Source organism: Pterocles gutturalis, unplaced genomic scaffold (genome assembly GCF_000699245.1).
Source record: "Pterocles gutturalis isolate BGI_N339 unplaced genomic scaffold, ASM69924v1 scaffold50573, whole genome shotgun sequence".
NCBI lineage: Eukaryota > Metazoa > Chordata > Aves > Pterocliformes > Pteroclidae > Pterocles > Pterocles gutturalis.
In genome coordinates, this window is record NW_010122373.1 from 4884 (window position 1) to 32134 (window position 27251).

A 27251-nucleotide genomic window follows, 5' to 3' on the forward strand; every position below is an offset into this window, starting at 1 on the left:
GGACAATCACAAGCAGGATTTCATAGGCTTCAATTCAACTTTTTACATGATTTAAAAACATTTAAATGTTACAAACATATTTAAATCACCACTTAAAAATATTCGGCTTAAATTGTTAAGATCTATTTTACCAAATATGAAATAAGGACTTCGTAACAACAGAAGCATGAAAATAATTTTTGTTTCCTCCACCCACATACACTTGCAATTTCAGAAAAGGACATATGCATCATCCATGCTCCTTTATATTTAAGGAGAACAAATCTTTCAAGAAAAGAGGGATAGTATGATTGCTACAATAGTAAGAAGACATAAGACCTATCCCGTTTAAATTCCGTTCCTTAGCAAGATGGAAGGAGAGGTTTGGGTCAAGAGATTTTGGTCTGGGCCTGACTGCTAACAAAATGAATTTCTATAGCAAGCAAACTTCATTCAATGATCCCTTGCTCGAACAATTTACTAGACCTCCCTATTACATGTGCTTGGTATCTCTTAATTTCCTGAATTACTGGAATACATGCAGGTAGGACGCTTTATTGTAAGGTAGAATGAAATCTGTCTTCTACAGTAAGAGACTGAAATGTACAATTTTCTATTCTCTCTTCTGCATCTCAGAAATAAACCAAGAAGAGCAAAGACTTGTTATATTAAGCAGGAGCTGCTTTTACAGTCAAAGTCAGAGTACAGTACCAAGTTTGAGCCCTATAAAGTCACAAGCAAATTCCTTTTTTCCCTTCCTTATAAAGAGATGCAAGTAAACACCTCAGAATTTCTGCTGCTGTTATCTCTTGGATTAAAAAACACAAATTAAAATAAAATTAAAAATTATGAAAGCTAGTGGACTCCTTTCTTTAAGAACTGAAATTACTACCAAAGAGTCTGAATACTATCTTTAGCAGGTGAGCAGTACAAGCAGTACAAGTTCTGTTCTGCAGACAGAAGGAATTCTTATCTATTTTCCTTCGGTGATTTCTCTTTTGGTTAGCCATGAGTGCTGATAGGTTCCTGCTGGTTCCTTACATACATTCAGCTTCCCAGAGCATCAAACCATACAAGTGTCAAAAAAGATATATGGCTCCCAGGGAGAAAACTATGCAAGAAAGACTCAGTAACTAGATATAATTTGAGAAATGCATCCATTTGAAACTTACCAAAAGGTCTGACCTAGACTTGTGTGGATGGGCAAAATACCAACCAAATTCTTCCAGTTTCAGCTGGGAAACACCTGTCAGCCTGTCAGACAAGGAATTCTGGACAAAGCCACATTTGAAAAGGCAAATCATCAATGCTACAAGGCCACAATAATACAGCAAGGGAGGGAATTTCTCCACAAGAATCTTCACTAATCCATGATCTATTTCAATCCTTCTGGTTTTCTTTTTTTTTTTAACCCTGGGCTAACTTAATTTCAGCCTTCATATTTCTGGGCAACCAGTCAACTGATCCCCTTGCCGCTCAATGAATTAAAAATCATCTTAATACAAAAAAACTCCAAAACCAAAAAATCAGCATGCAGTAAGAACAGTGACTGGTTCTGGAAGGGGACAACTCCCACTTCTTCACCAAAAGAAGAAAAGGAACTGCTGCTCCCTGCATCCCAAACACACACATGCATAAAGAGGAGGTCAAGATACTTTTTTAAGAAACTGCCAAACTCATCCTTGAACCATGATCATAATTTAGGACTTCAGGGCAACATTTTCAAATCAATGCGTGCAGCCAAGTTTTCCATGCCAGATGCTACCTTTGGAAAAAAAGTAAATAAAAATTTCAAAAAATAATTAAGAGACTTCTGTCCACTGGAAAACTTTCTACCAGATGCTAATGGGATGGCAAGTACTGATCCAAACCCTAGGAAACAGTAACATGCATCAGTAATCTGAGGTATTTTCCCATTTCTAGGTCTTACTGCTAAGATCAATTACATCCAGTAACTGTGCTGTATCCTTAAGGAATTACTGGGGAACGGTGAACCTGTCTGCAATAAATGAGCACCGGTGCGTAACAAGCACATGTGAACGCTACAGCAAGGTTCACAGAGGGCTAACCCTGGTCAGTACTGAAGCAGGGGTTTTCTTCTCAACCCCCTCTTAAAAAAAAGGGAAGGGAGGGCAGAAAAAAGAAAGAAAAAGGAAAAGAGGAAAGATAGAAGACACAGGTCCCCCATCTACCTGCACAGAGCCAGGTAGACAAGCTCAGTTGGAGGTGGTGAAGGGCGCGGATGCGTTATTGGTACTGGTAGCGGTGGCACCGGTCACTGCGAAGCCCGTGGGAGGAGCTATGGAGCTGTGGCTGGGCTGCAGGTCCTTGGGGATGCCACTGTGGGAGCTTAGCTGGTGCCCGAAGGCTGCGCTGAACTGAGGGAGCTGCTGTTTAGGGGAGGTGGAGGCCATGAGTTCAGCAGAGGCAGGACCCATGCCACTAAAACTGGTCTGCGGTAACCCCGGAAGCACACTGGAGCTGTTGGGGGTCACAGTGGCGAAGGCAGGCTGTGTGGTCTCTGAGTGCGAGGTGGTAGGTGGTGTGGACAGGGAGGTGGACAGGAGGTGCCCATCTGCACCAAGAAGGTTGCTAAACGGAGAGGGGTCCCCAAGATTGACAGGAAGATTTCCCCAGTGAGTTCTGGGGTTGACCACCCCACTAAGTGGCACATCCAGCTGAGTTGGGAGCAAGTGCTGTGCCATCATGGGCATCTCTGCTGAGAAGGTAGCTGCCAAGTTATCACCAGAAAAGGATGTGGTGTGAGGGGATGTGATATGGTCGCTGTAGGGAGACGGCACATGCTCACTATCGTAATGGCTTCCATGGGGTGAGGAGTGTGAATGGTCACTGCTGTATTGCTGTCGTGAGGTGATCAGGTCATCTGCCTTGCTCAGCAGCTGGGCAGGGTGGGGCCTCTGGGAGGCATGGCTGCCATCATGAAGTCCATGAAACTGTCCTGGGAAGGCTCTCTCCCCAAGGCCACTCTGGCTTATCAGAGTGGCAGAAGTAAGGCCGACGTTGGCTGGGGCTGAGAATTGCCCCTGGATCTGCCCTGCCAGGGGCGTAGGCGGGTTGGACAAGGTAGCAGAACGGAGCAAGTTCTCATCCAGCTCCAGACCGGAGAAATTATCATGTACTATACGCCCATTCAACAGCTCCCCCAGATCCGTGTTAACCTCTCGACTCAAGGACTGCATTCCTGGAGCTCCAGCACCCGTAGAGAACACCCCTATCCCTCTATCTGACAGCTCCTGAACTGGCACACCATCTGTCTGTGTAAGTACTCCAATGGTACTCAGGCACTCAAGAGAAGTTACAGCCTGTAGGGCCCGTTCCAGTTCTTCAGCCTCTTCTGTAGTCGGAAGGAGATCTCCATTTTTACCTGCAGAAACAGGGACACCAGAAGTTAGCACCCTCCTCTCAGGTGAGCCTGACACTAGCACTCTAAGGATGCAGATGTACCAACAGTTCAGTACAGAGCTGCAGTGTATGATAACCTTCCAGAATGGCTTGCAGTACACAGAAAATTTTCTTCACCAGTGAGTGTTCACTAGGTAAGCAAGGTAAGAAAAATGAGAAATTACACCTTCCTCTTCAATGGAATCCCCTCTCTCTGCCCTTCTCTTCCACTTACTACAATACAAGATGCCTCCCAAACTCACTAGACAAAGTAAAAACGCTTAAATAAGATTTTATTCAATGCTGCAATAACACAAATAGTCCATAAACTCCCTTCTACTTACTGCATTACAGCCTGGGCCTAAAATTTACAGTCAGCAAAATTTAGGTTAATTTCAACTCAAACACAGTCTGATGTCATGTCATATCAGAAAATAACCAAAGAAATCACACACCCCAACTCTGGGCTGTTCTAATTTCTTTGTTATCTGTGATAGGTAGTGAGCTTTAGAATCGAGAAATTCAGGCACAGTTCTGATCAAAAGCTAGTTTCAAAAATGTATTTAAAGATTTTACTCTCACTCTCTTCTCCTTTTATCAAAGGCCAACATTGACTGTGATTCCAGCCCCACTCAATGGCAGAAAGATGTCATTACTGAGAATACTCTTGATTAAACTGTAACACTGACAGGCAGCAAAAACGTAAAATGAATTATTAAAATACTAAACCAATTAGGATTTTCAGAGCAGGAATTATAAGAGCAAGCAGAGAACTACACACACCAGTCTTCTCAAAGTCTGCTTTACTTCAGAGCTCACAAACAATAGAGCAAATGCACACTTCCTTGTCTAGAAGTTAATACCTCTGCAGGAAAGCAAGCAATCCCTCAAAATGCATTTTAGAAACACTCACTTCTTCAGTTCACTGACTGTGTTCAGATTAGCATAAAATAAAATAAAATGGTACCTTCAAAGAAATCAAAATCCTGCAAGTCATCAGGCAGCCGCGGCAGGACATCTGAGAAGTCCTCCTGATTCAATTCCAAGTCATGTGGAATGTCTGTGATTTCATTGGCGATATCATCAGGCAGCTCATCAGCACTCAGCTCCGGTGTGGAGGGGCTCCTGGACAGAAAGTACCATTAGTCCACAGTATTCCAACTCCAATTCCTCCAAATGACAACTATGGATGCATATCCATCTATAATGGGTGTTTCCCCGCACCTTTTTTTTTTCCTTCCACCTTCTAGGAAAAAAATGCTTTTAGACAGTTTCTTTAACAAGCTTACACTTAGCTTATTGATTAAATACATAAGATAGGGCATCAGAAGCAAGACATTTTATCCATCAAACCCAATAATTGCTCAAATCTGAAATTACCAACTCTAAGGTCTTTTTCAACAGTCACATGGAAGTGCAATTTCTAGCCCTGCTCCAGATGCTGATCAGCACAGCAACATCACACCTTTCTACAGCGCTCACTGGCAACATCCAAGTGAGTAGCAGGCAAACTGAGGCAGGGCTACCACTGACCGTATGTGGGGCATCTCTACTGGCAGTGAGACACTGGGAGGCATGGTGAGGTTCCCTTGGGGCACTGCAGGAGGAATGGGTTTCTGTGGCCGGCGTGGGCCTCGTCTTCTCTTCTTCTTATGTTTTTTGGTAAGTGCAGGCGGCTTCGTTTTTTTCCTGGGTTTCCTCTGCTGCTGGTGCTGAACTTTACGGGAGCTGTCCCCTCTCAAGAAATTGTCCTTTGCAAATAAAACAATAGCAATGGGAGCATATTAAGAACAAGTATGACTTGCCTTGCTTTTCTCTCCCTGGTCATTCCACAGACATTCACATGTAATGCAAGAGAGACTGCTAACCTACACCCAGGCAAGGTTAGGAAAATTATTCTGTTTCTTTCCTCATTGATCCCAATGGCAAAAATCACATAGACGAAATTATGAAGTATGCTAAATACAGATCGTGCAGCAGCACTTTAAAAATCATCTTAGCAAACCCTAACTAAATCAGTGCAAAACTGCATCCTTTGGCAGCATTCTTGTAAGTATTAAAGACAGAACACTGTTGTGAGGTGGCAATAACGGGGATAGTGTACAGCAGCTGAAGCCAGCATCCTCAAGGGCCCACTGCCATAAGAAAGGGACAGCACTGAGGAAATGGAATTAATACTGTAGGACTAGGGTAAGGACGTGTGTAAACAACTAAGATCTCACTGCTTTTGAACTGCAATCATTGACCAACTGAAAAATAAATCAAACCATCATCAGTTTTCTTACCATCATACTGGGAAGGGCAAAGGATTGTATGTACTACAGAAGTAAACCTTGAGAGACACACTCAAGATTGCCTGGGAGAGTGGGAAAATCCCACAGCGCAGACCCTCACATTTTAATACAGAAAACTCCATAACTCACAAGTATTGGAAAGGCTGGACAAAAACTACAAGAAAAAACCCACAACAACCCAACAACAGAACAAAAAAACCCCAACAAAACACAGAGTTTTATGCCTAATGCCTTGAAAATGGGCAAGATGAAGTGAGTTTGTGATTTATCCTAGAAGTTTTATTCTGGAAGATGGAAGGCACAAAAGGAGAGCAAAGGCCATCATCTTAATTTCTGCATTCTCTCAACTTGGCCACTGCTTTTCCTCTGGGATCCACAGATCCCCGAAGGAAGTTAAAGATAAATACTAATAGTCATCAAAAGGTAAAAAAAGTAGCAAAACCATTATTTGTATGCTTGTAATTGCTACCTACACTTCCTCTAGAAAATATTTTGGGCCCCATGTACTGAGACTGCTTGAGCTACAGTGTTCTTACCATACCACTCTTGTACTACACTGAGATCCAAGGGCCAGGACTGAGCCCAAATAAAATGACCACAGGTTTCCTCACAATTATTTTCCATGTGTTGATTCAAGAGAGGAATAAATTTCTTCAAGTGAAGAAAATTCTCATGCACACTTTACTATACCCATAAAAGATTTTTACAACATACTTTATACTAACAAGGAGAATTTGGCATGTTTTACCCTCTTCAGAAAAAATACAAGGAAACAAGCTCTTAAGTTGGTGAACTTAGTAGTTGTCAAGCAGGAGTTCATAGAGAGACTGGGGTTAAAACTTCTGATCATCCCAATATACAAATAATTACAGTTTTGTCTTTGTACTTACCATTTTTTTGGCATGTTCTTCGCACAGAGGTGTCTGATGTGTAATGTCAAAAACTGGCACGGAGCACTGTTGACCATCCGCAAACTTGGCTGTGCAACTTGAGAAGAGCTGCTGAGAACGGTTCAATAAGATATCTGTGCATTTCTGCATTAGGAATAACACACGAGGCAACGATGGAGGAACGCCCTTTGATTTATGAACCTGATGAAGATCAGAGTCTTCAACTTTATCTGTCCACAGATGCTATTTTTAATGAGTACCTTAACTTCGTTATTCAAGTTCAAAGCTAGGTAAGTCTCAAACCCAACTTTTAAAGTGAAAAAACTGCATTCATGCAAAATCTCTAATGATTTCATTATACATTGTGATAGTTTTATGGAAGCAGCCATTTCACTAATGAGTTCTTAGCAAAAAGAAGCCTTTTCCTGGAGTCTTAATCAATAGATCAATAGTAGCAGTTGGATCAGTGTAGTCACCAGGACTATTTCCTTACAGACTAATGACAAGTCATACTGAAATACTGAATTAAGAAATACTCTTTCTTTAATCTTTTAAGGTACATTCTTGGCATTTATCTTTAGAGCACAGACAAAGAAGTTTCAAGATCCTTCCTGCTCCTCTGAAAAAAAGATGTGCAATCAGACAGAAAGGTCAAGTAAATCCAAACGTAAGCTGACAGATTTCCTTCAGAAAAATCCCCTGCAGGAGTGAAAATGTTTCCAGACTTAGAGCAAATCAAACAGATATTTCATGGTGCTTTTTCAAATAACATTAGAAGCACTCCTTCCATCTTGAACAGCTCTCAGGTCTCAACATCACTATGTATGCTAAGAAAATGTCAAAACACAAAAGAAAGCACAAAGGAAATGGAAAACCTGCAGAACAGTCCAGATGGTAGACTTGGACAGATGGGTCAGAACCAAGATCCTGCTCATTTTAGGAGAGACAGTTTCCATTGAGAAGAAAGTGCAGAGAGGAAAAAATGGGCACAAACGCAAAATCACTAGTCTTGACTTCTCCGCTCTACACACATCAACAAGCAAGACCACTTAAGTTTAAAAAAAAAAACAACTAAAAAGATCAGAATCATAAGGCAAATCTGAAACACAGCTGCACACCATGGTGCTCTCTCATAGAAAGGTTCTGAACTGTTCTGCAGACTACTTTTAAGGGGCCTGCAAAAATTAACCAAGAAAAACAAGGCATCTACAAACCAAAAAGATTGAAAAGGTGCTGCAGTCTCATAGCAACCGGAACAGACAAGCTCTGGCCACTTAAAATACCAAAATGAGACACTCCAACAAAAGTGACAACAATTCTTCAGCTAAAACCAAAAAAGACAAAGGCTGCAGAATTCTTAAGTGTTCCAGGTCAGAAGTCTGCCTGTTCATAGTTTTCAGAATCAAACCTCACATCTAATGTGCTCCCTCCTTTCTGTGAACTTCATGCATTGACTCTTAACATCCTTTTCAGGATTCACTTGAAATGCCCAACACTGGGAATTCTTTCTCATCTAGAATTCAGATTCTGTGACTCCTCCTATTCTGCTTCTTTAAACAGTGCAAAGTATCAGACTTCCATCTTGCTAGTCTGCATAAGCCATCTTTTTACACTAATGAAGACTTGTTCCCATAAAGCCTTCATAGGCTGCTGGTCTATCGGAACGTACTAAGAACTGTATGAAAGCCATGAGGCTGAAAGCCACATGGTTTGTACTAATGCATGAAACATGATCATTTTTGTAAAGGCCTCATGCACTCATTAAATACAGCTTACAAAGTAAAATTATGAGACTATGGTAGATAGCAGTGACAAACTATTTATCTTCACTGTCTACAGACTCAAATCACTCAGACAAATTAAAAGCAACGTAGCTGATGATACACTAACAAATAGGCATTTTTTTGTGAAAACATATTTGTCAATGCAAAAACCAACCAACCAAAAAACCTAAAACAGAACAGCTTCCATGCCTGAATGCAACTCCCAAACAGAGTTAAGAGGATACGCTGAAAACAATGCCTGGTGAATGGAAGGGCCTTGTTAGTGCACTGTTCTCCCTTCGAAGTCCCACTACAGGTTGTTGGTTCTGCATCTCTCTGCCTCGCTTGGCTTGTGCTGGAGAAAAAAAAAAAAAAAAGCATAAAGGAGTTTAGAGACAAAAACCCAGTCTCAGGTGGTTACTTAGCACAACTCTTGCACTGAATGTGGCACAGTAAGATGAAAAATTATAACACACGTGTGTGTGTCACAATCCAAATGGGTGCACACTACTACCACACTCTATGCAGGGATACAGAATAGATGTCAATGACAGGTGAAGGTGTGACTGCAGTAACAGGATTATTGTTTATTTCACAGGGCCTTAATTGTAATGAGAGGTGCTGTGTGCTACTACCATGTAAATATTACAACACCCTGTAACAGAGCCAAGGACAGCATCAGGTATCAACACAGGTGACCTTTAAAATGAGGTCAATCTTTAGAATACAATGTATTGGGTACGCCTACATGGGCGGCCAAGTGCATTCCAAGCCTCTTCATAAACCAAAACATGCCGAGCATCCCCAGAGCTTACATGCAAGCATGTGCTCAGACAAACTTAGACTAAGCTCTGGAGTGGCAGAGCCTGAGCGTGCTCAACATGGGTAAAAGCTTTCCTTTATCAACGTGCTACAGCCCAATCCACCAGCAGGTGCCCAGAGCTGAGCGCTTCCTCAGCACAGCCTCAATGCTCTGAGCCTGAGCTGCAAGCAGGCGACCAGACAGCAGTGTGGATGAGTACTGCAAGCACTACACAGCTCGCTTGGCGTTAGCCTGCTCTTGAGGCATTTGTCACCTTCATGTAGATAAAGCTGGCGATTCCAGGGCTGAATTTCACCTCTGTACACGTTGTTTTCTAGGTTGACAAAAAGCTGTCTGTAGCCTGCTTTCCTTCAGACATTTCTGTCATCAACTGCACTTTGACTTAGCAAAGCGTTAGTTAGCAATATTACTCCTGTGAAAAATTTCCTAACTGAAAAGGCTCTGGTTACCTAAATTAACCAGAGCAGTGATGACAAGCATATTTGTCTTTGCCAGCCTACCCAAAACAACATAATATTTTTTGCATAATAAAAGGCAAAAATAATGGAAAAAGAAAACCAGCAAGAGCTTGCCAGTTCTGGCAAGGTTTTGCTGTAGTTTAAGTTTAGAGACATTTACACAATTCGGTAAGCTAGTAATGTACCTCTACATTACACTTCTGAGCAGCTCTTTAGCATCACTTCAGCTCCCCAACAATAAACCCTCCAACTGCCATGATCCACAGCCCACGGTCCAGGAACAAAAGCATCCCATAACCAGAATATACTCTAAGTACCCTGCTCCAGCCTGCCTCTCGTGTTAGCCCCGTCCACCCCCCAGTCACACATCCTGTAAAGCAAAACCACAACAGCAAAAGGATGCTGCTGGTACCCCAGACAGCAGGGTTCAGACTTGCCCTGTTTCTGCACAAATATGAATCAACCAACTCTCAACTGGAGGGATGTTGACATTATCTAGAAAGAATTCCCATAGAAGGTAACCTTCAGAGTTGTTAGAAGACATTTATTTTGTTACCAAGTTTCATTTAATGTTAGATTGAGTTAAATCTAACAAAAAGCATGAGCTTAATTTTAATTTGCTGGGAAGAGAATCAAGAGGATCTTTTTCAAAAAAAGCTGTCTGAAAAACTAAATCTAAATTGAAGCAGTGAACTGCAGACCAGACTGCACACCTTCTAATGAACCAGGCTTAGCAAAGTACCAGATATTTGAAGGCAGCCAAAATACCTAGGTTAATTAAGAATAAATTTTAGCAGGCCACTAACTTCTTTCGTGACATTTAAGAAATTGGGCCCAGATACTGCTGAATGAGCAATCCACATTTTAAAACACAAAGCTGGAGAATGCTTGCCTTCATGGAAAATGCTTTATGCCAGGTTTATTTAACTCCACTATTAAGCAATTATGTGTCATAGTTTTTCTGCCTTGTGCATGCCTACCAGTTTCAGAGTTCAGCATTTCAGACACTGGATACTCTGCCCACCTGCACCCTGTCCAGACCCCAGGTTACTACAGTCACAGGGGAAGGTCTAACCTGGTACGAGCACATGTAGCCCTGCGGAATTCTTCTATCAGTTGCCCAGCACGCTCCGGCTCTCTGCTGGCCGCCTGCAGCAAGGCTTTCCGGAGTGTATGCCGGCATTTCTTCTGACGAGATTCTGCCCGCTCCAGGCGGCAGAGGTGCTTGTATTTCTGCTGAAAGTAAGTGCAAAGTCTGGTCACCCTGGAACTCCTGTCATCTGCATTATCATCATCGGACCTGAAGGAGGGAAAATAAAAACAAATGGGCTTTAATTATTTTTTTTTCAAGGAAGCTAATTTGTCATTTTAATAGAACAGTTAAGTTGGTATCCATTTTCTAGCCCCACTAAACATCCAAAGGCTCAAATGAGGAAGGGATGCTTGAGAAACGGTGAAAGCAGGATCCCTTTTAAATTCTAAAGGTACTTACCCTTCTTATTATGTCATTATTAGAGATTACATCAATTTATCATCAAGTCTGACACATTTAAGTGTCTGGAGCCTGCTGTTAAAAAAAAAATCTATACTGTTAACCTTTATTTACTGTAAATGTCTCAGCAAATGAGACAAACTCTTAAATCAAAGTGCAATTAATGGAGAGGACAAGGGTGGGGAACTACGTAATGGAAATTCGTTGTTAGAGAAGATGGTCAAATTCTAACAAGTACCAAAAACTGCTGACCTTTTCCAATTTCTCTTACTTTGCCAGGTGGTGTTTTCCTTCCTAACCCAAAATACATACTCACACAGCTAGCAGTTGATACTGCTTTCCCCTTGCTGCAGAGTTAAAGCTGAGTTACAGTAAAGCCATGGAGAAGAAATTCACATTTTACTCTAAAGCTACTGAAGGAAAAATCAGACCAGGGCTAAGCAATGACCAGAAGGACGGATCCAATTCTTTGTTTGCTTAAGAAAGCCTTTTCCCATTTATTTTGGCTTTCTGAACATCCAGGCACATATCAACAAGACTATCAAACCATGTCAACACATTCAGTTAAATGAAGTAAAAATAATGAAATGTAATAAAATAATCACTGGGACTTGTTAAAACAAGGCCCATGAAGCTACCCAGAAGACCTCCACAATAAGCACTGGTTTGCAGAATGATTTTTTTGTTCATGGTACAACAAAGAGCATGCACTGAACCTAAGCAAAGCAGACTTCGTTCAGTTTTTCCTTTAAGTTTTTCCTTATAGAACACAGAAACATTTTGCTAACTTTCCTATCTGTAAGACTAAGGAAGGGCAGGGGAAGAAAACAAGTCCAAACAAATGAAGCAAATCAGAAGTTCTCGAGGTTCAGACTGCAGAGCTTGGCCAGTGAGACTGAACGAGCTGACATCCAAACCTGCGCACTGCAAAGTGTACCACAACTCACAGAAGAGATGCAAAATACCAGCTGTGACATTTACTAAATAAAGTAAGACCCAGAAATGTAGGCAGAATAGCTGCCCGTGAAAGGCAATATGACTAAGACCTACTTTCCTTTCTGGAAAATGTTATTCCATTCACATGCAGGATAAATTTAAGAGACTGCATCCATCTCCACTAAGGCTGCCCACAAAAACTTCACAGGACCAAACACTGCCTTGCACAAATGCGCATTTTTATAAAGTTTTACATAAGTCAACCATACTATATATTTTGTTTGTTAAAACATATTACAGATTATTTTCTAGAAGGATAAATTAGAAGTAATTAATTAATTAATTGCTTAGCAACAAATACAACCTGTTAAAAATATTTAACATATGTAATGCTTAAAATATTTTCACACTGAAGTTGAAAAGAAAATACACTTTTAAGATCTCTTACGAAAGAATGCCTACTGGGAAAAACAACTTGTTCAGAAAAAATTAATTGCGTGCTATTTAATAGAGATTTTCCTTTTTCCAATCTATTAATAGAAAACAGGAATACATGGATGGGATCAGTTAGAAATAGGTAGGTCTAGCATCTTTGATATTTCATTATTGCTCTAGGTCAAGATGTCTAAACAAAGTTGCAGACATACTGATTTAATTTTAAATATGACTGCAAATTAAGAAAAGACAGGAATATTCCTTAGGGAAAAAAAGTGGCTCTTTTCAGTGGAAAGAGGGGTTTTTTTAACACAAATGCCTCTATATTTGAGACTTCCTACTTCCCTCCCATTGAAATAGACAGAAAAAGTCATTGTATGTTAAAATATTTTGACCGGCAGTTTATGAGATTATTTTTTAAAGGCAGACGAAGACATATACACAAGATGTAGAAAGAAATCATGTCTGCAGTGGACAAGTGCTTGTTTTGAGGCAAACTGTTTCAAAAAGCCTATTCATAATTTGTTTCCAGGCCAGTGAGATTAACCAAAACAAATTTACCAACTTCTATTTAGTTTATTCTCTTAAACTGCATATATAACTTCTGAAATTCAACTTAAGGTGTGGCATTTCATTTTTTAAAAGATTTCTGAAAGTGCACACAAACCATTTGATAATCCAAAATGCTTCTTCCCAACCCTTCCCTTTAAGATCATCATGTGCAAGCACCAGGGGAATTATTGCTGAGTGTTCATGAAGAAAGCAAAGGCAGCACGAAGCAGCAGAAAGGGTAGCATGAGCAGTCAGGCACCATCAGGGAGCCAGGAGAACACGCTCTCTACTCTGAGACACACCATCAACTGTACTTCAAAACCCTCTGTAAGGAGGGATTTGAAGAACCTTTCCTTCTTTTTAGTTCTTCTAGTTGTTGGGAGTTATAAAGGCCAACTTTGACAATACAGTGCTGGTATTTGCTCCTTTGAGTGAGATGGTATGAGAAGGGACTCTAATCTTTTCACTCCCCTTGTTTTCAAACTCGCTGCTTAAAACACTCTACCTATATTTCAGCATAGCAAGTGAAAAACTACTTTGTTTTCAAGTTATTTGTTTTCCACTACTTTCTAAGCTACAGCAGCCAGTAACCGAATCATCTGAGGGGAAGCTTCACTAATCTGCAGCAGGAACAGCCCCTGATTTCCCTCCCAACCGCTGCTCCCACGAGGAATTCCTCCCACCCCAGTAGCCCTGCCTGCATGGCCCCAGTGCCAACTCCTGCGCTACTATTTGAACGCAAACATCTGTGCCTGCCTCGAAGCGCTTCATCCTGGAATCCTGCAACCACAGGAACCTGATTATTGAAAATTAAAGGACAGAATAATAAACACAAACATTTGGCCTGTGTTTCCACAGATGACTGCAACAATATGAATTTTACAGATTAAAAGGCCAAAAGGCAAGTGAACTCAAAAATGTATTACTGTTAAGACACTAATTTTAAACCAATCTGGTGAATTTTTGAGCAGCTAGAATATCACACAAGAAGCTCAAGAAAAAGTTAGAGGATTCCCCCCACAATCACACAACCAGAAATGCTGAGAAGAAGCTGTCCAGCAATGCAGAAATTAACTGTTTGCTTTCTTTACTAATCTGTTCTGAGAAGCATCCCTCCTGCTGTCTTTCATAGACTCAAATGGAAAAAGAACACTGTTAGCTGGTGGAGAGTTATCCCTTTTCACACAGGGACTGCAAGCTCAGACACAAACGAACAGAGAAAAAAAGAGCTTTAATTTTACTTTGAAAAACAGTAAGTAAATCCCCAGAGGTTTAGAATGGTACATGATTTCAGAATGTAAAGGTGTTGGGAAACAATCTCCATTGGTTTTCTGGTAAAATGAGCCTCCAAAATTCAGTCATAACAACTCATTGGCTGACTAAATTAGAAGCCACCAGCCTGCACTGCCAGATTAGCAAGACAGTCATTTTGACAAATCAAATCACCCAAGAAATAGTCTGAACTAATTCATCTTCAGCAGCAGACAGACCACATTGCAAAAGTATCAAAGTGAAACATTTCAGGTAATAAAAGCCTCCACAGAAGCTTGCAGAATAGGAATTAAAGTTTTAGAAGGTTGACATCAAGTGAATGTATCAATGTTTATCCATAAACAAAATCAGGAAAATTGTTGAAGAGCTAGCACTGGGCAGGCTGATGGAAGTACAGATGTATGGTTTAGTTAAGATAGTGTTTAATTGAAGTGCATAAAATGCTAGAATGGAACAGAAAATGTCAAGACAAGGTCGTATTTTCTCTCACTATGTGAAAAGAGTATGAAGAATCCAACTGAAGTTAAGACAAACAGAAGACAAAACACACAGAGATGACCTTTATAAGTTGACACAAAAATAGGGATCTATGGATGAACCAGATAAAATGTCAAAGATAGAAAAGTATAAGGGAAGTTCGTTAATAGATATATCTGCTTTGAAAATTATGGATGATTTAAAGTCTGAAAGTCTGTTCATGTTTTTCCAAAAGAGTTTACTTAAAAGTTGCCTTTTAAGTTAAAACTAACATTTGTGAAAGCTCACTCTCTCTCTGACTGCTGATGCCCTAAAAAACAATGGTCATTCATAACAGAAAAAACTCTTTCTTTTAAAAACGGAAAGCCTACACACTACTACTAAGCTTTAATTCACTGAAGGCTCTCAGGATTTAGTATCCTGGTGTCTGTCATGATGACAGATACAGCTTTGTTGTTCACCTTGTAGACAATCTTTAATGATGTTAAGAAGTTCTGGTAAACTTCAGAATTTCCATGTAACAACAAAATAATGTTCCATTTACATCATTACTCTAACTGTGATATTTGAAAATTAAACAAATTGAGAGAGTTGTAGTATCAAATAGTCCAGGTGCACAGTGAAAGTGAAACACATTATAGAAACTACAATCAAACTTCACTGAGACCTCAGTTTCCTGTGTTATCAACATGCTTCCATTTCACTACAATACTATGCTTGGGATGCTTTGTTTTAACTCTGCACCTTAACAGAGATATATTGTCACATCCTGCTGTAAGTTCAGATTCATGACTTAGCATTATACGGAGAACACCATAAACCTTTCTGCACCAGCAGCTAATACCTGCTCTGGTTATCACTTCAATCACATCAGTTTCTTTCAATGCTCCCAACTACTTGACAAAGGTTTATTCAACACTGAATTATGAAAATAAATACCATGCCCTTTAAATAACATATTAAAACAACATCCTGCACAACTACCATAAGGATTAATGAATAAAATGTAGCAAGTTTACCAAGTTACTCACAAATAGTAGGAAAGACAACAAATGAATAGCAACTCCCTTCATTTGGTTCGGATTCAAGAAACAACCTCTACTCAGCAAGGCACACAAGTTCATGAATAAATCCCACTAAACTCAATTAAATTTACACATATAAGCTTAAATTCTTTCCTGATGCATCCTTCTGATAGCAGACTGCACAAAAGTCTCAAAGTTAGGTGGAAAGTGGGACAGAAGGTGACAAGCTGTTACATAACTCTTATAAACAAATGAGTTCAAACAATGCTTTGTTTCAGCCAAGCACTCGAACAAGTGCTTAGGTTCCACTGACTTCACTTGAAATGAAGCTCACATTTACATGATTTATTCCATCAAGGACAGCATGAATACTAAAGAATCATACTCACTCATGTCTCTCATAGCCAAGGGCTTCTCGGATAGACCATGCAACCTGGTAGGGGGAGGTTTGCTCTGAATCCTCCAACTCTTCTCCACTGTCTTCAGACCAATCCAGCCCTAAGGGAATTGAAAACACGAAAGCTGGATGAAAAGTGTACCCACCTCATGTAAGTCTCTGAGCAACCTATGGCACAAAAGATGAACATATAGTATAGTCACAAGCATAATTAGGTTTGACTGAATCACATAATATTCTCAATTACTCAGGAAAAGTCACAGTAACAGCTCCATTACAGTGCACAAATAGCACACACTGATTTTTGTCAAATTTGAGTTTTCCTTTTAAAATCCTTATTGGCTTCTTTAGCCATAAGCAGTGGAAGAAAAATCACCAGCTTTCTTACCCACAGAAAAATATCACAAGCTTTCACAGCAAGCACACGGAATCTTTAGAGACAAGGTTAAGAGAGAAGTCCCTGCCACAAACAACTGACTGCCTGGCAATTTTTAATACTATATGATCTAAATAGGCCACTTTCATTTCTGTTTATAGTCTGACCCCTGCTTGGTACCCAAACACAGGGAGAACAGGAAAACCGTAAGACAGAGCAGCACGGACAGAGACAGATACACAGCTACACAGGATGTTCCTCTGCTCAGTCTCTGTAATTGCCTGCCAAATACATACATTAGCATGAACAGAGAGCTAAAGAGAGAGATGCAGATACTCCTGCACTTTTACTAAGCACCATGCTTTGACTTAATGATGATGCAGTAGGATCAACTTATTGTATGCACCAGCAGCCTCAGTTGGTCAAACTAAACACCATACGTGGAACATGTTATCTGGAGCTTCATCTTTTGTAATTTTTCCTGCTCTCTCTCTCACATCCACTGGAACTCTTGCCAGTTCCTTGCAGCAGGTGCAATAAAATCCTGTAGTTGCATTTATAAGCCAGCATTATTTCTTTTTCACTTTCTTGTGTGCTCCTTGAAAATGGAGCAGCAGTTGGGATAGAGTTAAGAAGCACTTTTATTTTTGCTAAAAAAACCTAAACTACTGTATCTGAGATTATTCTTAAGTCAGATGCTTTGAATTTGGGAAATGCACCAATATTTGGTCACTTGCTTTCAGAGCTAGAGATACACACACACGCACATGGAATACAACAGTCAGTAGCGCCTTCATCATTTAGAAGCAACACTAACATAAACCAGAAACAGCAGAAACCCTATTTTTCATTTTTCTGGAACTTCAGTATCCTGAAAATTCTATTCTTCATTCCTACTTTTAAGATATGCATTTCAACTAAATTAAGATATCTTAAGACATTTGATAAAATGCCAGAATTATACTTTCGACTTACATGGAAAAAACCCATCATCCATTCCAAAAAGGAATGAAAAAACAACTTAACCATTGGATAAAGATGTTCACAATGGATACCATGTAACAAATTATTCACCCAAAGTTTAAAAATAAAATCAAAGGTTGTGTGGTTTTTCTTCAAATGGGCATTGCAGAAATGACAGAATAAAATCTAATCCAGATTCAGCTATATTCACACTGCAGACTGCAGTTACATTAATATCAATTATATTGTTCTGATGTATTTACACATAAACCTGGCTGCATACTTTTAAAGATTCTGTGCAGTCACCTCTAGTACTACTCTATCATAAAAAAGAAAACCTGAAATTCTCTGAGCCAGCATAACTAGCCTTTAATATCAAGGCATATTATGGATACATAACAAATATATTTTCCACTCTCACATAATTAATATGTGAAATCTGTTACTTTGCCAAATCTAAAATGTTCTAATTGCAGACACATGCAGTCATGCATCTGCATAACTGTGTATTTATAGGTCTAATCAATTTTTTTTACTATGCCTTTTTTTTTAGGAAAATGTATTCTCTTCACCACTTGAGAATGCAAAATATTAAACACACAGAAAGGGATCTTTCTACAGTCTTTCAAAACACAGGTCACTTTCTAAGCTATTGGGGTCTGTGACACAGAAGTGCCTCTGGAGTTGCCATTCCTCAAAAGACCCGCATTATATGTAGGACCATCAAAGCAGTTTTCTGAAGGACAACATCCTTTGGAGACATGCTACGGGATGCTAATTATCTTCTGAATAAGAAGCTATCCCATGAGTGCCAAAGGGCATATCTTAACAGCAAATTTTAAAAAAGTTAATTGTAATAGCAAAAATTACAGATGTTTGCAATTAAATAAGATGTTATATGAAGAATGTCCAGGTTTATTTGAACTCTTTTTTTTTTTTTTTAAAAAAAACATCATAAATGGCCTTCCTGCTCTAATATCCCACACTGACTCCTGTTTCCCTTTTCCCTGTCAGTATTTTACTTGTTACAAAAGTACAATCTAAAACTAAGCGGAAAAGTAAGGTAACTTTGGAGGGTGAAGGAGATAACGACAGCTAGGTGGACCAAGGTCTATATTCATAATGAGACAAATTAATCAGCTGCCTTTTCAAAGCTTTATAGAGCACTAGTGCCATAGCAGCAAGTTGGTTATACTTACTTAAATTTTCACAAGCAACAATTGATTATTACCGTTTCTAGATAATAAGTAAAGAGGGGACTACTCCTGCACTGCTATGTGGACAAACTCCACCCCTCCAATTACATTCTGTAACGGTGCTTCCCTCCTTCAGTAATCTGCTTTTGCTCATCCACATTCTGTATGAGCCCAGAACGGGCCCAGTCAAGAAAAATTCTCTTATGTTCCAATTTTCCCAGTCAAGTCAACTGGAAATTTGGATCTGCACAGAACGATGGGTCAAATCTCCAAACTTCTAATTGCACCCACTTCGTAATATGCGCTTGTCACATATTTAACATTCAATCTAACCTTGTCCACTCATGTAGGTACCTTTACTACTCAAGTTGCAAACCTTCTGTACAATGTCTGTATCATTCAAGTAATGCTTTCTACACCTCCGTTTGATTTCTCAAATTGGTAACAAGACATTAAAAAGAATAAACAATCAAAATGCCATAAACCACACACGATGGGTCCAGGCATTCCCTTCATAGAGAACAGGGTTGAAGAAAACACCAAGAGATTACCTATTTGAGGGTTATTTTGCAAAGACCACACACGAATGCAGGACAGGGCTAGGAAGACATTCCCCTCTTGTTTTTTGGTTTCAGGTTAAAAAATAAGCACGTAGTGCATCTATTATCTACCCACCTAAATGCGGAAACAGATCAGCGTCCAGCTGCTGTTTTCGAGTGCACAGTTTCACCAGTCTCTGGAGCCGGCTCATGCAGGACGAGGGTGGAGAGAAGGCTGTGGCTTTCATGAGGACCCGATCAGTCCTTGGAGGGTCCGTGACAGGAGCCCTAGCGGGTGGCAGGACAGGCAGAGGTCTCTTGTTAGACAACTGCCGGGCTTGTGCTATAGTGTGTGTGGTGGGTGCCACTCCCTGCACTGGTAGGCTGGTGTTCGGAGGTTGAGGTGACTTGCAGACTATGCCCTGCGGTAGCCCTGTCGGCTTTAACAAAGCTGATGAAGGTGGCAGATGGGAGTGCTGCTGCTGCAGAGGCTGCTGCTGCAAAGGTGCAGGAAGGGGACTAAAGTGCTCTTGGCGAACTTTTAAAATCTCTGTCTCTCTCTGGCGCTGCCGGTTTTGAGCCAACTTGCTCTGCAACTTTTTCCTCACTGTTGCCCCTTTCTTTAGGTCATCATCCTCCTCATTGAAAGCAAAGGGGTCTTCTAATTCTGCCTCCAGGTAGTGGAGAGGAAGCCTAGCCCCTGGAGGGGAGAGGGACATCCCATCCAGTCCATTGGGCATCTTCAAGGCCAGGCTGGGCACTGTCAGACTGAAGGCCATAGCATCCATCTGATGCCTGACCTTTACCTCCTCTATGGGATCATTCTTTTTCTTCCTCTCCTTTTTCGGTATAAAGCCAAGTACCTGCAGGTGGCTGTTGCAGTACCTTTGAAAAGTAAATGCAGTCAGTTATTAACTCAACTCTTGTACATAAATTCTGAAGAAAACAGACATCACTAAAGGGAAATCAACACCCCCCCACATCTCACTAATTTAGATCTAAACACAGGAGGTTTTATAAGAAGTGTACACAACTGCTTCTAATAAAACAGATAACTTTTGTGTTCCCAACCTGTAATAGAAAACAAAAACTTATACAGGTGACAATTTGTAATCTTAAAAAATAAAAATCTTCAGTCATTATTCATAGGACGTTCACACACAACCATTCAAAATATTTGCTCTCTAACAGGGTAAATACTCACAAAACAAAGCAAACAAGACAAATGGGCTGTCTGATACACAAAACAGTAAGAACACATTATTGTTATGAATTCCACTGTAGTAAGGAGTAGTTTCTTATATGCACAATCTCACCAGAGATATCTGCTAAGAAGGGTCACTATTTGCACTTAATGAACGAGTAGCATAAATACTTAAGTTCTGGTTTAGTAGTTTAACACCATGGATTCAGTAGCCAGAGGATTAGCTGCATGTTCTTCAAACAAAAATCTAGTTTAAAAGAAATTCTCTCCTGCTAGAAAATATTTACACAATGCCAGTATACATACAATCCACAAACATGGACTTTAAGCTCTTCTAATATAAAAAAGCTTTTAAAATTATGTTATTAAGAAAAAAAAAAGGAAAAAAGTTTTTGAAAGTTTGTTATGAAAATTAAAAGGAGAAGAGTTACTATTTATGGCCACAAATAACACACTATGAAGTAAATAATTTTTGTCTGATTGAAACAAGGAGGTGATAGAAATGTAGGAACCATGATCTGGTCCTTTTCCCATTTCACACAGGCAGGCCCTCCTGCCTCTGTAGAATGCCACCAGCAATCAGACTTCTGCCCTTGCACGATCCCATCTATAACCTGCAGCTTAGAGATGAAAACAAAGATATGAGGAAAAAGTGACGTCTACATCAAGGTATTAATGAACAAGCTAAGCACATATCCATGAAGGTATTCATGGATATGAATAAGGACAAGGTAAGGAAATATACCATGAAGGTATAAAATCTGATTAGTTTGAATCGGGGAGAAGTAAACTTTGTTGAACAAATAGATTGAAATGAAATGATTCCTGGTCTTCATAGAGAAAAAACTAACAGAAAAGCCCAAACCAAAACCCCAAAGAGATTTAACACTTTGGTTTAGTGACTTTTGACTTGCTGTTCCACTCCTTAAGAAGCAATGTGTGAACTGCTTCTAAAGGTTCCATAAAAGGTAAAAAAGAAAAAGCAAATTCATATATGCTCCTTAATGATCTCCATAGATGTAGTTTCTCGAGGGATCCACACCATAAGGATTCACAAATCAGAAAAGGCTGAAGAGTAGTGCTACTTATTATTGTCTAAATTATTTCTTTGTTACATCAAGTTGTAAGCAATAAATAAATTTAAATGAGGCAAGCTGAAAGCCAGCAACGTGTGGAGTCCTTATTAGAATACACTGGAATACTGTAAATTCATACTGAGAGATGCACTTCTAAAAATAAAATTATATAATGAGCGCTCAATAAAGCTTCCCTTAAAGTCAACAGCACTATTCCCACAATTAAAATTAAGTACTTTTAAAATATTTTGTTTGAACAAGACTGATAAGATCAGTCAGAAAAGCACTTTTAGTATGACAGAAGAAAAACCAATAAACAGACAAGACAAACACAATGGAATTTTTTCCCCTTCTCATTCCAATAAAAAGAGCTTTGCTCAATGTGAATGCTTCCTTGATATTGTTCAGAACTTAAATATTGCCACCTTGTGCTTGTGGAGGAGTGAGGAGGTGAAACAGGCGAGTCTGTTTTCCTTGTGAAAACCAAAGAGAAAGCAAAACACAGAAAATGTGAATAAACCTATCACAAGGTAATCAGGTTGCTAACATTCTCTGAGTTTTAGGCTCTTAGTGGTTTTGCTTCTTCATTTAATAGCATCACTTTTATATAACAGAGAATAGAACTTTGGCTCTTAAAACTGACCAGACTGCACCACTGAAAGCCAACAATACCTTACACAGGCATCGCCTCTAGCCACAAACCCACAGATGCCAGGCTACAACATAATGAAAATAAAAATCACAAGCACTTGCAGACTCCAGTACACTCTGATTTGGCTCTGTGCCTTAGGCTCTATCTATCAACTCTCTGTCTTCCAGCATAACTGAGACTGATACACCTTGCCCACTGGACTAAAAGGAGCAAGAAGAAGCTAGGAAGAGCACTCAAATCTTCTCTGAGTAGAGAAGACTATATGCAGGCAGTTTTGGCCAGGCATAACTTATTAGCACCAACCCAACCTTGGCCTTGCAAGGCTCTAGCTGGTCCCATGCGGAGACAGACAGGCACATGCACCCGCATCCCTGCCCTTCACATTCCAGCATGGCTTTCTAGCTGGCCCTGGCCCCAACTGGCTCTGACTCTGCGCGGCGCTGCAGAGCCTGGTGCAGACATTAACTGACTCTGCTGCAACCCTGCTGAGTTAAGGCAATAAACTCTTTGCATCAGATGTAACGCCAAGGAAGGCATTAGTAGTTCATGCTTCATGGAAGACAGATTACTGGGAAGACTGGAATAGCACCTGCAAGTAGCACAGTTCCTTTCACACGGCTCCAAGCATGAAGCCTGTTAGGGTCAAGCTAGCTCTACAAAAGCCAGTTCTGATGTGCCTTAGTAGCACAATTTGTCACTTCTATAACCTGCCTGTGAGTTATTCTCAGCTGACAGTATCACATTGAGTATTTAATATAGTTTTTTCCCCCTTCTTTACTCAGTGCTAAAGGCACTCATTCCGCGCAGGTGAGGTCAAATGCAGTCAGCACATGGGTTGATATCCACTAAAACTATCGTAACATGAAGCGCACAACAGGTGACGGGCTCTGAAGGCTTCAGCTGGACAGTTTTCCGTATCACTAGGAGGGCAAGAATCCAGCCAGAAAGGCTTTCCACCTACAACTGTATTCTGCTTCCCAGTACATCCCAGACTGGTATTGAGTTCTGCCACTTATTTAAAGGAAGATACAAATAAACCAGAGAGCATCTTGCATATTAAGAAAATATTTAAAGATTCTCTTGAAAGAGGAGAATTAGAGATAAAATGGTATTTAAACCAACTAAATTCTAATAATCCTGTTCTTAAAAATTAAGTTGAACTTCATTATCTATGTGTGTATTTGGCTAAGAAAGAATTAGGAGATGTCTTGAGAGGAAATACAGAACCCACGTCTGTATGGTCTCCTATATATTCTTTAAAAAAAGATAGCAAGTAGAGAAACTAGACTTCAAATAAGACAATGAAGTAACCCACTATTAATAGATTTACTTTGTAGAATGTTAATGGTTAATAAGAAACCTAATAATATAGCAGCATATTAACCATCTTCGTGGCTGGTAGCATCTCATTTGTCTGGGTTCAAGTGGTAAGTTTTTTAATTATCTGTGGACAAACTATGAAGCTCTTGGCATACAATGCATGCATCCTGTTAAGACATTTTATTTTTAATAATCTTTAAAAGTATATAAGAAGATAGCTGTCAGAACACCATACAGCCTGCTTCTGATCATGTACATGTCTAAAACTGTGACAAAATGACCATCTGACAGTAATTTTGTACACAGAAAATTAAAAGCTATGAGTGAAGAACTCAGACATAGCAAACATCATTATATCAAACAGAGTGTGAAAAAAAGTATCCTAAGAAACAGATACAGGCTTTCCTGCCAAAAAAAAAAAAAAAAAGTTTAGAGCAGGCACAGTCTTATCACTAGCATTCACTAAATTTTATTGTTAAAATTAAACTCTGCCCTGAGAAGTGGTATTTTACAGTATTATTTCAAACTATCACATCCTCTCATTTGAAATTAAAAGTTTATTTTCTCCTTCAGACACCTGCTGTCCTCTTCAAATACCGTAATGTGACACTCGACATGCAATTGAATCATTCTAATATAACATACACCAGATGTCATGACCACACTTCACTTTAACTTGAGAAAAATCAAAAATAACAAAGTGTGAACTCAATTCACAAGGTGTAAAGAAAAATCTCAAATTCCATGGGAACATACGAGACCTAAAAAAGTGTCATTAAGTACTACTATTTCTATTGTTTTTAAGTATGACCCCTGGTAAACAGCAACTCTGGCTCAGTCAGCTCTTGCATCTGAAATTACAGCATACCATTTGTGCTAACAATTTCTATTATCATTTCTGCGAGCTTATTTCCAAAGAGCCTCAGCTGTACAGCAGCAAAGAAACAGTCACTGACTGTCAAATTACAGCTCAAAGTTATTCATCTTGTGCCATTTGAGCATTTGCCCTACAGCTTTTGACAAACATTCATGTTTTTTTTCTCACTTCATCAGTCTCCTCAACTGAAATGGCAGGTGAAGTGCAAGTTAATTTAGAGCACAGTCCAATTGTTGTTTCAGACAAGAGAGGGAGCTGTGAGCCGAGAAGGAAGTTATATGTAAGGCACAGTGGGAACATTGCTAATAATGCAAAAGGTTAGTGAATGGCAGCTAATAATGTGAAAGGTCAGTGAATAAGTGGTTGGATTCTTTTTTGGCATATTTTGTTTATATTTCAGGTTAAAAAAATCATTTTCTAACAGAACAAGCCTCAGACAGTTAACATATACATTAATTAAATACTATGTTACTGGCAAAACCTGCAACAATTACTCTGAAAAATTAAAGTCATACATATGCCTAGCAGCCATGATTAGACAAATTCTGCTATTTCAGCCCAAGCAACACAAATGAGACTGGTGTTCAGGAAGTCTTAGAGAGCAAAGAAGAATGTCCTTGTGGTTACAGTATGGGCTGCAATTCAGGAAATCTGATTTGAATTCCCAGCTCTCCAACAACTTCAAGCCCTATCTCTTGCAAGGCATTTAATATCTGGGCACCCTGGGCATCTTCATTTGGGCAGGGAGAGGGAGAGGAAGGGGGGGAGCAAAGAAGAAAGGGAGCAGACAGCACCTTCCCAGCTGGTTCATTTGTTATCATGTAAATTAATTTTTTTTTATAGTAAAACAACACTACAGATCAGTACCAAATCTCAAACACTGAATTACAATTCTGGATTTGTCCCTATGTGTCACTGCTCCCTAACCCGAGAAGGTATGCATTTTCAACTGTTTGTCCTGAAAAAGTAGATGGAAGTGTACTTTTGGCACAGCTAGCCAAACAAGCAGGCTTTTTTAAGAGCATGTACTGAGAGTGACAAAGCAAACTAATTACAAGAGCAGGTATTGTGAAGCAGGTTTGACCCACAGTTTACAGTGAATTTGAGAAAAGCAATGAATTCTCCTGAAAACTTTCTTGAGAGTAAGTTACTGCCCCCTTTCTGAGTACTTGATTTCCACAGAAAATAAAATAAAGTTTACTGGTCTTAAAACAAAACCCTCAAAGGAACATCCTGGAATTTGACTCAGGCCAGTTCCTCCTTCATCCTGAAACCAGGCAGCACCTTTAAAGAAAACTCATCCTTATGTCCCAGCCACCTCCCACTTTGCAGCTGGGTAACCACCACTCACCTACGGTCCTCAGATTTGGGAATGGGGTTGGTGCAGCGTTGGCTGTTATACTTGGCCACATATTCACATTGCTTGAAGGGGGCAGTCTTGTCCTCCAGAACGTGTCTGATACAGAAGGCGTAGCCGTTAAGTCGCCTCTGCTTGCACAGTTTGGGGCTATATGAGCACAAGGGCTTATTGTCAACCTCAGAGAAGTGTATGTGTTTGCCTTCATACATCACGTGACTCTATTCCTTGTGAACATCAGCTGAAAGAAACAAAATATTAAGACAAATCACATAAGGAAAAGAAAATGCAGTCAGTTCTCAATTGTGTGTTTTGTTTTGGCAGGAAAGAGGGACCCAAAACAATACCTGATTTTAAATCTTCTGTACCATATCAATGTTAAGAGAGAGCCCCAAGGACACCGCTATCCTGGAATGATGATGAATCAAGATGAAGCAGATTGTCTAAGGAAAATATAAAAAAGATCAAAGTCAGTCAGAATGAAACAGATATTGTTACTGCTTAATAAGTAAGTGTCTAGATATAGCCACTAAACCTGTGGTTCAGCTAGCATCCAGGAAGCCAAATCCACTAGCACAATAGCTTTCAATCAGTAGTCACAGATCTCTGGAAACCGTGAAAGGAAATTATTGGGGGAAATAAAAGTCTACTGCTGCAGCACTTAAATCTGTTAAACAAAACTCTACTCATCTACCAGAAAGGGATTAAGAGCTACAAATTGAAAAAGGTTAAGCGTCAGATTAGATCACTTGCTTTCAGGAATCAAGTTGAATGATGATTAACTCATTTGACTGCAGAGGTTTTTCTTCAATTATCTTTGCTTACAAAAATGCTGGCAACTATCCTTGCTCTGCAAAATTTTAATTTCATCAGGCTGTGCAAGAAAGCTTTTTTTTTTTTTTTAACAAAAAAAAGCTTTCTTTACCACACCTGACGAACAGTCTTCAGATCTTGTAGCTGCCCACAGCTTCTGAAATAATCAATATGCAACCCTTCCTGAAGTCATGGTTCTTCAGAGCTTTTCCTACCTTATTGTACTTCTTTTAGGTAAATGTGGACATAAATAATGTCAGACGCAGTACTCCCATAGATGCCAGGAGCGCTGAAATGTCTTTTCACCAAAAGGATGGGGTTTTTCCCCAAATATAGACTCCTACAGTGCAAATCTATGCAATCAGAAGGTACTTTTTCATTTCCCCACGCTATGGTGTCTTTGGCAACCATCTTTCTAACAAAAAAAAACAAAAAACCCAAACACACCATGCCCACCCCACCCCCCAAAAAAAAACCCCAAAGCAGCTTCAAATAAAATCAACAGTACACATATTCTGGAGCTACACTGCTACACTCAGCTTAGCCTGCAAAAGGCAGTTTTTATTCAGAAAGGCCATCTTGAAACATGGGAATAAACTTTTTTGAACATCATATATTCAGTCCTCAGCTCAGTTTCATACGTGTTGTACTCCATTCCGTTTCATATGTGTTATATACCAAGC

General features: G+C 39.7%; 1 protein-coding gene across 1 annotated transcript; it reads right to left on the minus strand.

Moving 5' to 3' along the window:
• Positions 1–2128: 2128 nt before the first annotated feature.
• INO80D (INO80 complex subunit D) lies at positions 2129–26198 on the minus strand. The gene is made up of 10 exons (XM_010077492.1): positions 26103–26198; positions 25750–25996; positions 19406–20154; positions 16188–16296; positions 10685–10909; positions 8574–8683; positions 6566–6699; positions 4915–5132; positions 4349–4506; positions 2129–3364 (listed from the first exon to the last, which is right to left on the minus strand). Exons 2-10 carry the CDS (start codon positions 25965–25967, stop codon positions 2196–2198), a joined length of 3090 nt encoding a protein of 1029 aa, XP_010075794.1. The 5' UTR covers positions 25968–25996; positions 26103–26198; the 3' UTR covers positions 2129–2195.
• Positions 26199–27251: the final 1053 nt, after the last annotated feature.

Excerpts from the sequence above, each read along its gene's own strand:
- INO80D (XM_010077492.1), bottom strand. The coding sequence starts at position 25,967 with ATGTATGAAGGCAAACACATACACTTCTCTGAGGTTGACAATAAGCCC. Across the intron at positions 10,910-16,187 it reads CTTGGCTATGAGAGACATGA|GTCCGATGATGATAATGCAG; the intron begins GTGAGTATGATT and ends TCCCTCCTTCAG. Across the intron at positions 5,133-6,565 it reads AAGAACATGCCAAAAAAATG|GACAATTTCTTGAGAGGGGA; the intron begins GTAAGTACAAAG and ends TTATTTGCAAAG.